The sequence below is a fragment of the Ahaetulla prasina genome, chromosome 18, assembly GCF_028640845.1.
Source record: "Ahaetulla prasina isolate Xishuangbanna chromosome 18, ASM2864084v1, whole genome shotgun sequence".
Taxonomy (NCBI): domain Eukaryota; kingdom Metazoa; phylum Chordata; class Lepidosauria; order Squamata; family Colubridae; genus Ahaetulla; species Ahaetulla prasina.
Window position 1 is genome coordinate 6,655,203 of NC_080556.1, and position 15,907 is coordinate 6,671,109.

Here is a 15,907-nt window from a genome sequence, read left to right on the forward strand (position 1 = left end):
GCCCCCCCCCCCCGGCCACATCCCTTTCAACGAGGCGGATGGAAAATTAAACTTTGATCTGTACATTTAAGAGTTTTGTTGCACCAATGTTTGAAACGCACCAATACACAGAAGGAAGTGAGGTATACAGAAGAACCCAAAAAAATCAGCCTGGCTCAAAAAATTTAAAAAAAATAAAATAAAATAAAATAAATTGCAGCATTTATTCGAAGGCCAACAAAGTGCCATCTCCCAAAATTGTGGGTGTCCACTGGAACCAGACATGTGCGAGTCCAATCGCTTTCCTGGGTGGGTTGCAATAAAATCAGAAGGAACCGATATACCACCCACTAGTATCCATCTCGGATGCATCGTTTCAAGAAGAAAATTGCCGGCAATTGCTCGACTCCAACGTCCATCCCAGATCAGGCTAGTTGAGGATCATGGGTCCTGTAGTTTTTCTCTCTCTTTCTTCTATGATTTCCAAATAGGGCATCGACAGCCACGGCTTTCCTTTCCCCAGGGATGGGCTTCAAAAATTTTAGCAAGGGGTTATCTGCCTGGCTGCTGGGTGGGCGTGGCCATGGTGGGCGTGGCCTAGCCGGCCTCCTGCACCATGACTGGGGGGGAGAGACTTTTTGCCCTCCTGAGCTCCGGAGGCTTTCTTTGAGCCTCTGGGAGGGCAAAAACTGCCTCCCCAGGCTCTGGAGGCCCTCCGGAGGCCGGAAACAGGCCCGTTTTTTGCCCTCCCCTAGCCTCCACGCGGGCCCTGCACTTACCTGCATCCAAAACGGGCCACGTGGGGACTCCTGGGAGAAGAGGGGAGGGGTGAGCGGGGCCAGCCAAGAATGGGATTTGGGGGGTTGTCCGAACTGCACAGAAACTTAGCTAGAGTCTCTCCCGAACCCCTGCGAACCCCTGGCAGCCCAGCCCTGCTCCGTTCCCTCGTTAAACCTAGGAAGTCTTGTTCCTTAACATTTCATTCAACACGCTCTCCTCTTTTATTCTTAAAGCTCGAATTAATAAATTTTAAAAAATCATGTCTTCATAGCGTCTTTTAAAAAGTCCAAACATCTATGTTTGTTTGTTTTCTTCTTCTTCTACTTCTTCTTCCTCAGGTGAATGAATATTATCTGCGGTAGGCACTCAGCATCTTTGTTCTCTGTCTGAACAAGAACACAAGGAAAGGGTAGGTTTTAGTAGAAAAATCAGAAACCATATAACACGAGTCTGATGAAAAGGAGGACCAGGGGAGACACGATAGCAGCGTCCCAGTATCTCAGGGGCTGCCCCAAAGAAGAGGGAGTCAAGGCTATTCTCCAAAGCACCAGAAGGTAGGACAAGAAGCAACGGGTGGAAACTAATCAAGGAGAGAAGCGGCTTAGAACTAAGGAGAAATTTCCTGACAGTGGGAACAATTAACCAGTGGAACAACTTGCCTCCAGAAGCTGTGAATGCTCCAACACTGGAAGCTTTTAAGAAGATGTTAGACAATCATTTGTCTGAAATAGAATAGAATAACAGAGTTGGAAGGGATGTTTGAGGTCTTCTAGTCCAACCAACTGCTTAGGCAGGAAAGCCTAAGACAACCATCAGACAAATGGTTGGACTAGAAGACCTCCAAGGTCCCTTTCAACTATTCTATCCTATTACATTACGTTCCATATTTTCTTTTCTTTTCTTTTCTTTTCTTTTCTTTTCTATTCTATTCTATTCTATTCTATTCATTTCCAATTCCAATTATTCTATTCTATTCTATTCTATTCTATTCTATTCTATTCTATTCTATTCTATTCATTTCCAATTCCAATTATTCTATTCTATTCTATTCTATTCTATTCTATTCTATTCTATTCTATTCTATTCTATTCCATTCCATTCCATTCCATTCCATTCCATTCCATTCCATTCCATTCTCTCCTCTCTCCTTGCAAAATTAGGGCAAGCTAAAAACACTCACGATGAAAATCCCACCAGGCAAAAAGCTGATTTCCATCACGACGCAAGCCAACGTTCAGGGGCTGGATAAGTCTTCCCCTGTGCTATTGCTGCCTTGCAGCTCCCAGTCTTTGCCCAGGGGAGCCTCTGCCTGGAAGCTGGTCTCCAAACTCGACGGGGGAGGCTCCGGGTTCGACTGTCGCCAGCAGCACAAGGAAGAAAACAGCTTATTCCGGACGACTCGGGTGCAAAAGACGAAGAGGATGCAATTCGCAGCTCCTTGAAACGTGTTCCCAACTCCCTGGTGGGGAAAAGGAGAGAGATTTTTTTTTTAATTTATTTTTTTATTTTGCTTCTGGAATGAAGATAAAAGCTCTTTTAAACAGAGTGGACTTCAATTCCCAGAATCCTTTGCTGCACAAAGGAGACCGGAGGCTAAAACATATGAAGAACGGTTGCAGGAACTGGGTATGTCTAGTTTAAGGAAAAAAAGGACTAGGGGAGACATGATAGCAGTCTTCCAATATCTCAGGGGCTGCCACAAAGAAGAGGGAGTCAAACTATTCTCCAAAGCACCTAAGGGTAGAACAAGAAGCAATGGGTGGAAACTAATCAAGGAGAGAAGCAACTTAGAACTAAGGAGAAATTTCCTGACAGTTAGAACAATTAACCAGTGGAACAACTTGCCTGCAGAAGTTGTAAATGCTCCAACACTTTTAAGAAGATGTTGGATAAACATTTGTCTGAAGTGGTGTAGGGTTTCCAACCTAAGCAGGGGGTTGGACTAGAAGACCTCCAAGGTCCCTTCCAACTCTGTTATTCTAAAACATCTGGAGGCAGCTGCATGCCCAAGTTCACATTATCCCCACCGCCACCACTACATCCTATAACATCCAGGAAACCTGTAATTTTTTTTTTTGAAACTCGGTTATTTTTTTGAAACTCACGTGAAGTATTACCAGGAGCCAGTTTTGGTCTGCAGGGGAACCGGAAAGGGTCAGCACAAACCGTACGGTGCTCCAGATACGCAGAAAGATGAAAATAATTGGGATTAAGGTCAGCTTCTTGTCCGCTATGGAGGCTGCTCTCAGTTGGGAAGACCGGTTCCTGGACAAAATGGGCCGATACTCAGAGAGGGCTGCATGCTGGGAAAGAAAACAGGGAGCCCCCCCCCCCCATTAGATGTATAATTATTTTGAAGGTTTCTATGCTTTTCGTTTTAAAATGTGATAAACTGCCCATTGACTAGATGGGAGGGGAGGCTATATAAATTGAATAAATAAATAAAAGGTGATAGATAATAGGTAGGTAGGTAGGTAAGTAGATAGATGATAGGTAGGTAGGTGAAGTAGATAGATAGATAGATAGATAGATAGATAGATAGATAGATAGATAGATAGATGGATGGATGGATGGATGGATGGATGGATGGATGGATGGATGGATGGATGGATGGATGGATGGATGGATGGATGGATGGATGGATGGATGGATGGATAGATAGATAGATAGATAGATAGATAGATAGATAGATAGATAGATAGATAGATAGATAAGTAGATAAATAGATGATAGATAGGTAGATAGATAGGTAAGTAGATAGATGATTGATAGATAGACAGACAGACTGACACAGGTAGGTAGGTAGGTAGGTAGGTAGGTAGGTAGGTAGGTAGGTAGGTAGGTAGGTAGGTAGGTAGGTAGGTAGGTAGGTAAATGGATGGATGGATGGATGGACAGACAGGGATGGTGGATGGATGGATGGGAGGAAGGGAGGGAAGGAAAGGAGGGAGGGATGATAGAGATGATAAATAGATGATAGATAGATAGATAGATAGATAGATAGATAGATAGATAGATAGATAAGTAGATAAATAGATGATAGATAGGTAGATAGATAGGTAAGTAGATAGATGATTGATAGATAGACAGACAGACTGACACAGGTAGGTAGGTAGGTAGGTAGGTAGGTAGGTAGGTAGGTAAATGGATGGATGGATGGATGGACAGACAGGGATGGTGGATGGATGGATGGGAGGAAGGGAGGGAAGGAAAGGAGGGAGGGATGATAGAGATGATAAATAGATGATAGATAGATAGATAGATAGATAGATAGATAGATAGATAGATAGATAGATAGATAGATAGATAGATAGATAGATATAAAAAATTGCTTTTAAAAGGTTCTGATGATCAGGCAACTCAGCTGGGATCGCCAGAACCCTTTAAAAGCTTTTTTTCCCTCTGGCGATCCCAGCTGAGTTGCCTGATCATCGCGGGCTTTTAAAAGCATTTTTTTTACAACCTCTTCGGCCGAAAAGGTTGTAGAAAAAATGCTTTTAAAAGTAAAAAAAAAAAAAAAAAAGTTGGCCACGTTCACCCAGCCACCAAGCCACATCCACAGAACCGGTAGTAACAAATGTCACATTTCACCCCTGCGGAAGTCCCTTTTGTCAGTGCCGCTGTAACTTCGACACGGTCGCTAAAGGAACCGTCGTAAGTCGACGGACGCCTGCATAAGCTCCCCCGCCCCAAGCTGATCACATTCTGAGTTAACCCACCGCTCGGTTGATGTGTTTCTTGATCAGGATATAAAAAAACGGCAAGGTCACGTAAGCGAAGATTTCCCACAATTTCCCGGCCAGTAACATCCAGAGAAGGCGATCTTCGGCATTGATGTCAATCCAGCACCAGCCAACCGAGACATCCGACGCGTCGTAACCAATTTTTTTCAAGGCCACGGCAGCCGCGGTGATGCCAAGAGGAATCCCCCAGCTGCAAACAGGGGCGAGAGAGAGAAAAGGGGGGGGGGGAAGAAAGGAAGATTTGGAGCCATCTATTGTGAACCAGGCCCAAGTAGGCAGTAGGAAACTCGGTCCGTGAAACAAACAAACTTTATTCGAACAGCTGAGAATGACTTCATTCCCAGCGTCGCTCAACGAAATTAAAACAAATTCCTCCCAACAGGAATTCCTCAGTCCTATCACAAACCTTGGTCCAATTAGGCAAACTGCCAAAGGCCTTTCTTGGCAAACGTTCAGAAGTCACCGATACAAAAATAAATGCAAGAAGACGAAGCTGTCAACGTTGTTTTCCGGCAAAGCCCAAACGCCGTTGCTGATCTGTTTTAAGCCTTATGGGAGGGGCCAATCAACTCTTGGCCCTACTCCCTAGTCTTCCTCTTTGCTTGAGCTGCTCTTGCCTTCTGGCAGCTCTTCTCATGCGTGCATTAGGAACAGGCTCCTCCTGTTCCTCTGCCTCACTACTATCAGTCTCTGGAGGCTCTGGAGTCCGCACCTCACTCCCCAATGGCCCTGGCTTCACCTCAGCCTCATCGCTGTCTGACTCGGTTGCCAGCTCCACAGGCTGCTGGAGGACCACAACACCATCAAAATGGGCAGAATAGACCCTCACAAGTGGGCTAAATAGGGGCCAATCATCTCCAAGCCTTACTCCCAAGTCGACCCTGTTTTCTTAATTGTTCCTGTCTCCTGGCCGCTCTGCACATGCGCACACTGGGAACAGGCTCACGCTGTTCTTCTGCCTCGCTGATGTCAGATTCTGGAGGCAGCAAACGACTACCGGATGGCCCTGGCCCTCTCTCTGCCTCCGACTCAGAGCCCTTGTCCGAGCCTTCCCCACACTCCAGGACTTGGCCCATGTTCCTCCCTAACCTCCTCACTGTCCGACTCTGCTGCCAGCTCCGCAGGCCGTCGGCAGGTCACAACACATAATCCCAGACTATTTTTTTCCTCCCTACTTCTAACGTTCACTGTCTGGACTCAAAACAGTGAAAACAGATTGCAGAACTGGATTATAATTGCAATCCGGACTGACACTTGTCCAGTTTAATCCAGATGTGAATAAACTGAGAGGCAGATCGACTAACCCACCAGTGTATCAGAGCACCTCAGTTCTTTGTCAACTGAAGTGGCTGTCTAAAATTAGCTCCAGTTGTAAAATACCCCCCCAGAGCTATAAATACACTCTAGTCACAAGCAAAGAGCCTGACATTTCACTAATGCGATTTTTGTAGGTTATTTGCAATATAATCCCTCTTCCAGGCAGTCCCTGAATAGCCAACGAGGCTAACTTCCATGAATTAATTTGGACTTCTGAAACATTGAACCGCTTGCTCTGCACAACAACAAATATGACTTTAAAAAAAAAAAAAAGAGCCAACTCAAATTAAGACTGCAGAGGTGGGATTCCACCGCCCAGCAAGCAAAGCCAGACTCATATTGATGGGAGGTGCAGTCCAAGACCCCTGGTTCTTTAATGTAGTTTCTTTTTTTGTTGTTGTTGTTGGTTTCTGGGTCTGGCCACGAGTTTAGGCAGGCAGGAAGTCTTTACAGATTAACAGAGTCGGAAGGGACCTCGTAGGTCATCTAATCCAACCCCTCCCCCTCCCCCCTGCCCACACCATTTCTGACAAATGGCAGTCCGGTCTCTTCTTGAAAGCTTCCAGGGATGAAGCTCCCACAACTTTTGAATAACAGAATAATAACAGAGTTGGACGGGACCTTGGAGGTCATCTAGTCTTCTCTGTGGGGGCACCCAAACCCTCTGGAACAAGCTACCACCAGGTATCCGCCAACTCCCTGATCTTCGGACCTTTCGACGCGAGCTGAAAACATTTCTGTTTCATCGTGCAGGACTCGCCTAATGGGGTTTTAATCATGGGTTTTATTGGTTTTAAGTTCTCAACCAACTCTAAATTTTCCTTTTAAACTGGTTTTAAAAATTGTACTAATTGTTTTTACTTTGGCCTGAGTCCTTTCGGAGAAGGGCGGTATAGAAATGGAAACAATAAATAAATAAATAAATAGTCCAACCCCCCCCCACCCTGCCCAAGCAGGAGACCCTACACCAGTGATGGCTAACCTTGCCGAAACTGGAGCGCATGCATGTGAGGTCGGACCCAGGAAGGGAGCAGCTGGCCAGTGTGCTTGCGCGCAGCAACCAGTTGCTCCACCAGGTTCCAGTGTACATGCACGCTAGACAGCTGGTCGGGTGTGAGTGCACACTAGCCAGCCGATCTCTTTTGGGTTCTGGCACGTGCGCTCCAGTTTCGCCACTTCGGCTGGCGCGCGCCGCAACTTGGAAGAGCAGCTGGCGACAGGGCGCACGCCCACAGAGAGGGGTCTGCGTGCCACCTGTTGACACGTGTGCCGTAGGTCCGCCCTCATGGCCCTACACCGTTTCTGACACATGGCAGCCCAGTCTCTTCATCCTTTCTTCCAGCGATGAAGCTCCCACAACTTCTGAAGGCAACTTCTGTTCCATCGGGAAGCTGTTGGTAAGCTGTTCCGAGGAAGAACAGATAACCGTGCAGAGACGCAACGGGTAGCAGACTCCTTCACCGGAAAGCCACACATTGCTAGCTGTCTGCACCACCATAGCCTGGAATTCGGAGGACAGCTTGATTCCAAGTGAAATATCGGTCAAAGAAAATCTAACAGGCCTGGATCTGAGATTCTTCTGCTCACCTCGTCATATATCACACTGCACCCAAAAATATAATAAAATGCATTCAAACCAAGGCTTCGGGATCAACGCAAACTTGGAATTTACCCCCCTGGAATGTTTCCATTCTCAAACACTTGAGCGTTCCTCCAGCTTTGGGATCACAAGTCCAGTCAGGCTCAGCCAACACGGGGGTGGGGGGTGGGGGAAGGGAGGGGGATGATGGGAATCGGGCCTCCAAATATCTTCAAACTCCCCTCTCTCCCTGTTCTTTCCTAAGAAACGTCAAGGAGTAAAACACACACCCACCCATTAATTTCGCCTTTAAGGGGAATCGGCTGGTGGAAGGTGACCCGCCCCGAACGCCGAATCAGGATGCAAAAAAGATGACAGCTAAACGTAAAATCAATTCGCATGCCAGGGAAGCCTTTGAAGAAAAATCGGTTGCAGACGCACCCCCTCCGCCCGCCTGCTCAAGACTCTTTCTCGGAAGCGTGCAAAGCAGAGTTGGTATATTCAGCACGCGCTCACATTCCCGGTTTTTGGCGAACCGGTGGTGACAGAATGTGAACCCTGCCTCGGGTGCAAAGGTCAGACGTCTCTCTTGTTTGCACAACCACTCCAGACTCTCTTGTCAAGCATCTCTACAGCCTGAGGAACTCAAAGCCACCTGATATTACAATGGAAGCATTTTGAAGTGCAAACACGACTCATTTACAATGGCACCACCAGAAATGCATTTCAGGGCGTCTTAAATATATTCACATATCCGCCCAAGGAACAGGTGACTTGCGACCAGAATGGAGCCCCAAATTTCCGTTGCTAAGTGAAACATTGGCGAAGTGAGTTTTGCCCCAGTTGTACGACCTTTCCTGCCACCGTTGTTAAGTGAATCAATGCAGTCGTTCAGTTGGTAACACGGTTGTTAAGCGAATCTGGCTTGGCTTGTTGGAAGGTCGCCAAAGGGGATCACGTGAGCCTGGGACGCTGCGACCGTCATAAATACGAGTCGGTGGCCAAGCGTCTGAATTTTGATCACGTGATCTTGAGGACGCTGCAACGGTTATAAGTGTGAAAAATGGTCGTAAGTCGCTTTTTTTTCCCAGTGCTGTTGTAACTTCGGTCACTAAATGAACGGTTGTAAGTTGGGGACTATCTGTATAGGATAGAAGTCACCAAGGAGAAGAGACTGATTTGGGATCGTCTGTATACAGGTAAGTCTCAGCTTATGACCGTTTAGTTTAGCGACTGTTCAAAGTTACGCCAATTAAAAAAGTGACTTACGACCATTTTTCACACTTAACGACCGTTGCAGGATCCCCTTGTCGCATGATCAAAATTCAGACGGCAACCGACTCATATTTACGACGGTTGCAGTGTCCCGGGGTCACCCGATCCCCTTTTGCGACCTTCTGACAAGCAAAGTCAATGGGGAATCCCGATTCACTTAACAACCCTGCTACTAATTTAACAATTGCAGTGATTCACTTAACAACGGTGGCAGGAAAGGTCGTATAATGGGGCAAAACTCAACTGTTTCGCTTAGCAACGGAAATTTTGGGTTCACTTGTCATAACTCGAGGGTTACCTGTTGTTGCTGTTGTTGTTGTTGTTATTGTTATTATTATTATTATTATTTTCACCACAGTTTGCCAAATATAAAAATGCAGCTTTTAACTTCCCTTTGCTCCAACTTGCTACAAGTATTATTATTATTATTTTCACCACAGTTTGCCAAATATAAAAATGCAACTTTTAACTTCCCTTTGCTCCAACTTGCTACAAGTATTTTCGAACAAACATGGTTACATGGGAGCATCGGACAGGGATATATCTCTGGAGAACTTAGAAGCGTTTGGCATTTCTCGGCTCAGCCTACCTTGCAGGGGTGTTAAGAAGACGCCAGGAAAGAGAAAGGAGGACGCATTTTTTGCTTTTCCACCAAATCTGATGATTAATTTGCAAAAGAAAGAAAGAAAGAAAGAAAGAAAGAAAGAAAGAAAGAAAGAAAGAAAGAAAGAAAGAAAGAAAGAAAAGGAAAGGAAAAAAAAAGAAGGAAGACTATAGAACGGTCTTTGAAAGCAAAAACCGGTTTTTCTGGGGTGCCTTAGAAGTTTCATTGACTTTTTTTTAAAATTAACATTGTTGGATTGGAAAAACAGGTTCATGTCTCCATGAATTGTTGTCCGGGCCACGCCAAGCTCACCGCCCAGAGAAAAGCAGAAAGGCAGAATTTGGGAAACCACAGCTCCATCATCCTTGCCTCTGACTTTGGCTGGCTGTGGCTTATGGGAACTGGGGACCAAGAGGCAGACTTTTGATGCAAAGCGGAGGGGCGCAATTTGTTTTCAAGCTAAGGTGGGGAGGACGGGACAAACTCTGCTGGCACAAACCCAAGTTCATTCGCCTTTCCACACATTATAGTCAGTAAGAGTAACAGAGTTGGAAGGGACCTTGGAGGTCATCTAGTCCAACCCCATGCTCATGCACTGTACAGTCCTTGGATCAAATAACCGCTTCAAATAACCCCAAATATCCTAATTGCAATGGGCGAAATAAAACAAGAGAATTTCCAATTTCGGCTTTGTTTTCCTTTTCCTTTTTCTCATTCTCCACACTGGCAATCCCCCAACTTTAGAAAAACTCCCATATTAAAATTCCTACTTCTCATTTCGCTTCTTTAAAAATTGGTGGTGGTGGGGGGAACAGGGGGGGGACAGGGACTGGGGGTTTGCATTTTACAAGACAGGTCAAAACCCCTGTGGAATTGGAAAGAGAAGGATGTTTAAAAATAAACAACAACAAAAAACACACACCAATAAAGATGATTATGAATCTATAATGTAGAATTGGAGAAATGGGAGAAATTACGGGCAATAAAATATTCAACTTACACAATCAACGGCATTCAAGGAAAACAAGCTAAAAATGTTTTACAGATGGCCTTTGACACCAATACGGGCTTGCTAAAATGTTTCCTAACAATTCATCAAACTGCTGGAAATGCAAAAAAAAAAGTGCCTGGAACATACTACCACCTCTGGTGGTCCTAAAGTGAAAAAAATATTGGTCTGGAATTAGAAACTGGATAGAAAAGTGGATATAATGTGGACTTGAAACCAGAGATGTTTTTACTTGGGATATTAACCAGAACTTACAGTAAAGATATTGAGAATTTGATATGACACATAATCATGGCTGCAAGGATTGTCTACGCACAGTTTTGGAAAAATGAGAAGGTACCAACAGAGGAAGAAATCATCAAGAAAATTCTGGACCGTGCGGAGATGGATAAATCAAATAAATAAAGAAAAGAAAAGGAAGAGAAAGAATACTATTAAGTATGATCCAAATGGTAGGATTGGTTAGAGAATAGGAAAACTCAATGGACATAAATGATGGAGAAGAGAAGAGGACAAATGTGTAAAATATCGTAAATAAATAAAACTAGATATAACGGGACGATAAAGACAAAGACAATGAAAGAGAGGGGAAAAGGGGAATATATAAAGGAGAAAGTAGGTGGAATGAAACTGATATGTAAAACGGAAACACATATTATGTTTGCATTGTGTTGTCTTGTTGTAATAAAATTAATCAAAACTTTAAAAAAAAAATAAAGCCACAGAAAGGTAAAGGTAAAAGTAAAGGTTCCCCTCACACATACATGCTAGTTGTTCCCGACTCTAGGGGGCGCTGCTCATCTCCGTTTCAAAGCCGAAGAGCCAGCGCTGTCCGAAGACGTCTCCATGGTCATGTGGCCGGCGTGACTCAACGGGCACAGAACGCTCTTCCCTTCCCACCAAAGGCGGTCCCTATTTTTTTCTACTTGCATTTTTTTTTTAAGTGCTTTCGAACTGCTAGGTTGGCAGAAGCCGGGACAAGTGACGGGAGCTCACCCCAATTACACGGCAGCACACGAGGGATTCGAACTGCTGAAACTGCCAGACCTTTTGATCCACGAGCTCAGCATCCTAGTCCCTGAGCCACCGCGTCCCTCTTCGAGCCACAAAACTGAGCGCTCAAAAAAAAAGAAAAAAAGATGATTGTGAATTGTTGGTTGATCCCATCCTGGCGTGTTTTTTTTTGAGGTGGGGGGATGGTTAAATACCCAGCCTTTTCTTTGGGCCGGCCGGCCTTTTGTTTCTAACACCAAGAGGCGTTGCAAGGCGCTAGTCCTCTGCGAGCCTGCTTTTGGGGGAGATGGAGATGGCTTTTGAAGGAGATGGAAGAGAGGCGTGGGTGCCCTTCCCCACCTCCACCGCCAAAACCAGGTAAAAGAGAGACCGACCTCACCAGGTGAAAGAAGCAGAGCGAGCCGGCGCTGCTGGAGCCGCGGACGATGGCGAAGTAGAGGTCCAAGGCGATGGCCATGGTCCAGAAGAAGGAGCTGGTGTTGGCGAAGGTGGAGAGGGCGCCCTGCGCCACGCAGTCCCAGGACGACGCCTCGAAGTCCTTCAGCACCCCGTAAGCGTAAGAGGCGGCGGAGAGCAGGTCGGCTCCCGAGAGGCAGGAGAGCAGCTGGCGGGGCCGCGTCCGGAGCTCGGGCCAGCGGGCCTGGGTGCCCAGCAGAAGGCAGCAGCCCAGCACCGAGAGGGCGCAGGAGAGGAGCACCACCCCGCGCTCCCAGGGGGTGACCGGAGTGGCGGAGGGGTCCCGCAGGAACATGGCGTGGAGGGGGGGAGGACTTGGGGAGGGAAGGAAAGGGAAAGAGAAGAAAGAGAACGGAAAGAAAGGGAAGGAGAAAGAAAACGGAAAGAAAGAAAGAAAGAAAGAAAGAAGAAGAAGAAAGAAAGAAAGAAAGAAAGAAAGAAAGAAGGGAAGGAGAAGAAGAAAGAGAACGGAAAGAAAGAGAAGAAAGGAGAAAGAGAACGGGAAAGAAAGGAGAAAGGAAAGAAAGGGAAAGAAAGGAGAAAGAGAACAGGAAAGAAAGGAGAAAGAAAGGGAAGGAGAAAGAGAACGGAAAGAAAGGAAAAAGAAAACGGGAAAGAAAGGAGAAAGAAAGGGGGAGGGGAAGGAGAAAGAAAAAGGAGAAAGAGAAAATGAAAGAAAGGGGAAAGAAAACGGGAAAGAAAGGAGAAAGAAAGGGGAGGGAGAAAGAGAACGGGAAAGAAAGGAGAAAGAAAACGGGAAAGAAAGAAAGAAAGGGGAAGCGGAAGGAGAAAGACAGGAGAAGGAGAAAGGAAAAGAAAGGGGAAAGAGAAAGGGGAAAGAAAGGAGGAGGGGAAGAAGAAAGAAAGAGAAAGAAGAAAGAGAACGGGGAAGGAAAAGGGAAAGAAAGGGAAAGGGGCGAGCGAAGGACGAAAGCGGGGATCTCCGGAGCGCAAAAGCCGGGCTGCCGACCTTCCTCCTTTGCTCTCCAGACAGGCTCCGGGGCGCGGCTCCCTTCCCCTCCGGCGAGGGGCGGGCGGCGCCGGGTTCAATGGGGCGGAGGCAGCCTCGGAGACCCGGCCGGGAAGGCCCCAGCGGCGCCCCATGGCCCGTCACACACCCCACCCCAGCCCGGTTGACTGGCGTGGCTCCTCCTTCGGCCGCTCCTCCTTCGCTCTGGCGCCGGACCAAAGCCTTGCCCAGGAAAAGGGGAGGGCGGCGGCTCCTGAGCATGCACAGAGGGCGAGGGGGACTCCTGAGATTTGCCAAAGGGGGCGCGGGGGGGGGGGGCTTTCAAAGGGCCGTTCAAAGAGATATTTATTATATAATAATAATAATAATAATAATAATAATAATAATAATAATAATAATAATAATAATAATAATAATAATAATAAAGCTTTCCCCCATGCGGAGGTTCTTTGCTGATTCTCTGCAGGAGTCCTTGCTCTGGCGTTTTCTAAAGCTGTCTCGGAGGGGTGGGAGTTGGATGGACTAGAGTGACAGGTGCCAATCCAAGTGGGTATCCAGACTTTGGGGGGCGGGGGTCGTGGGAGGCAAACCGATTAAACTGGCCAGGGTCAGGGGAGTTGTCCCTGTCCAATTATAGAGAAAGCCACACAACCGGACAGTCAGATTAAGAAGGCAAAAAGGATTATTTTGCACGAATATGGCTTCTGAGCGTTGGTTTGACTTTAGTCATGAATAGAATAGAATAGAATAGAGTAGAATAGCATAGAATAGAATAGAATAGAATAGAATAGAATTATTTTTTATTGGACAAGTGTGACTGGACACACAAGGAATTTGTCTTTGGTGCGTATGCTCTCGGAGTACATAAAAGAAAAGTTCAACAGGAACTCTAAGGTACAACACTTAGTGACAGTCATAGGGTACAAATAAGCAATCAGGAACCAATCAATATCAATAAAAATCGTAAGGATACAAGCAAACAAAGTTATGTCATACAGTCAAAAGTGGGAGGCGGTGGGTGATGGGAACGATGAGAAGATTAATAGTAGTGCAGATTTAGTAATAGTTTGACAGTGTTGAAGGAATTATTTGTTTAGCAGAGTGATGGCCTTCGGGAAAAAACTGCCCTTGTGTCTAGTTGTTCTGGTGTGTAGTGTGTTCTATAGCGTCGTTTTGAGGGTAGGAGTTGAAACGGTTTATGTGCAGGATGTGAGGGGTCTGTAAATATTTTCCCAGCCCCCTTTTTGACTTGTGCAGTATACAGGTCCTCAATGGAAGACAGGTTGGTAGCAATTGGTTTTTTCTGCAGTTCTAATTATCCTCTGAAGTCTGTGTCTGTCTTGTTGCAGAACCAAACCAGTTATAGAGGTGCAGATGACAGATTGAATAATTAGATGTCACCCCCAGCAGATGTTCCACTGCTGAGAATATTCCGTATATTGAAAGCAGGACTTCTCGAATTGGAAATTAAAAAACGAAAAAGGAAACAAGCAAATAAGCCTACAAACTTTAAAAATATTGTGCTTTTCCAGCTTTGGAACCTGGAAGTGGGTGGTGGTGGCACACATTAAGAGCCATTAGCTATGGGGATCTTCACAACATCCCTGAGAGGCAGGCCATCCTTACAGTCAATGAGAGCTGGAGCCCTTGCTTAGTCCCTCCACGACATCTCGGATCTCGCATATTAGTTTACACTTCAGCACGTCACACGAAGTCGGAAAATTGGTTTGAGCAAACCACAGTCGGTTGATCCAATTAAGCCAGGGAAGTAAAACTCTGTGTGTGTGTGTGTGTGTATGTGTGTGTGTGTGTGTATATATATATATATGTTTTCTGAGGTTTTCGCGGGTGTTTGTATGTAGGTCTTTGGTTATTCGGGTTTTCTCCCGCGTAAAATTGGAAGTGTCTTGGCGACGTTTCGACGAAGTCTCATTCGTCATCTTCAGGCTTCAGCTTCGTGCTCCCAGAAGCACGGCTGAAGCCTTAAGATGACGAATGAGATTTCATCGAAACGTCACTAAGACACTTCCACTTTCGTGAGAACAATAAAGACCTATATATATATGTATATATATGCAGGTTTTGGTATGTTCGGGTCTTTTCCCATGTAAGATTGGAAGTATTTAGGCAACGTTTCAATGAGATCTCACTCATCATCTTCAGGCTTAGGCTTTGGCTTTGTTCTTATGTGAGCAAAGAACACAAAGAACACGTATAGCAACTATACGACTTGTGGACTTCAATTCCCAGAATTCCTGAGCCGGCTTGATTCAAGCTTGCTCAGGAATTCTGGGAATTGAAGTCCACAGGTCATAAAATTGCCATAGTTACCCATCCCGACTTAGGAGGTAACCCGGCTGCTTGCTCAAGAAGATCACAAGCTTAGTTAAATAGAACCTCCATGTTAAAGGGCAGTATACCTCCAAAATGCACGCCCTGGGATTGATTCGTCATGGGATTTTTTTTTTCCTGGAGGCCTTTTTTGGAAAGAGACGGCCCAACTTTTTAGGGTGGCGGTTGAGGAAACGGGCCTCCAAAGTCAGAGTGAATCGGACCCTTTTAAAAATAAACACACTAAAGCGATAAAGGCGTTTTTTTAAATTTTATTTCATTTCATTTTTTTTATCCTGTCCCGCTGGAATGCAGAAAAGCAGCCCTCGCCACACAATAAAGCTTGAAATATTCTGCTTTAAATCTCAGCTTCTTCAGCGCAAGCCCGATTAGAAGACAAGGATACGTTTGGTTCGCTCAACGGAGTGTGAATTGGACAGGGCAGATAAAGGAGCGTTGAGGTGCAGCCTTTTCCCAAAAAAACAGGCATGAAGTGGGATTCGTTTCATTTTATTCAACCGAGCGTGAATGTCACAGAAACACACATTGGTGCATTTCTCGGTCAAAACTCCAGATTTTTCTCTTTTTCTAACCTGATTTGCCCATGGTGCTAAACGGGTTTATTTAAAGGTTTTATTTTATTTTAATTTTTAAAAAAACCCTGTGTTTTATTGAATAAACAGCGGTTTATAGAAAGACTGCATTCATACAACACTTGAATGGTAATCCAACCGTATTGTTGGGGTGGTGGTGACATGAATAGCGGTGTTATAATATTTGAGGGGCTGTCGCAGAGAGGAAGGGGGTCAACCTATTTTTCCAAAACACCAGGAAGGCAGGACAAGAAGCA

The 15,907-nt window shown here is 45.6% G+C and overlaps 1 protein-coding gene across 1 annotated transcript; it reads right to left on the bottom strand.

Annotated features, from left to right (window-relative positions):
* GPR157 (G protein-coupled receptor 157) lies at nucleotides 1–12,071 on the bottom strand. Its single transcript, XM_058161378.1, has 5 exons — nucleotides 11,675–12,071; nucleotides 4,479–4,692; nucleotides 2,865–3,062; nucleotides 1,940–2,218; nucleotides 1–1,145 (listed from the first exon to the last, which is right to left on the bottom strand). Exons 1-4 carry the CDS (start codon nucleotides 12,049–12,051, stop codon nucleotides 1,994–1,996), a joined length of 1,014 nt encoding a protein of 337 aa, XP_058017361.1. The 5' UTR covers nucleotides 12,052–12,071; the 3' UTR covers nucleotides 1–1,145; nucleotides 1,940–1,993.
* Between the last annotated feature and the right edge of the window lie 3,836 nt (nucleotides 12,072–15,907).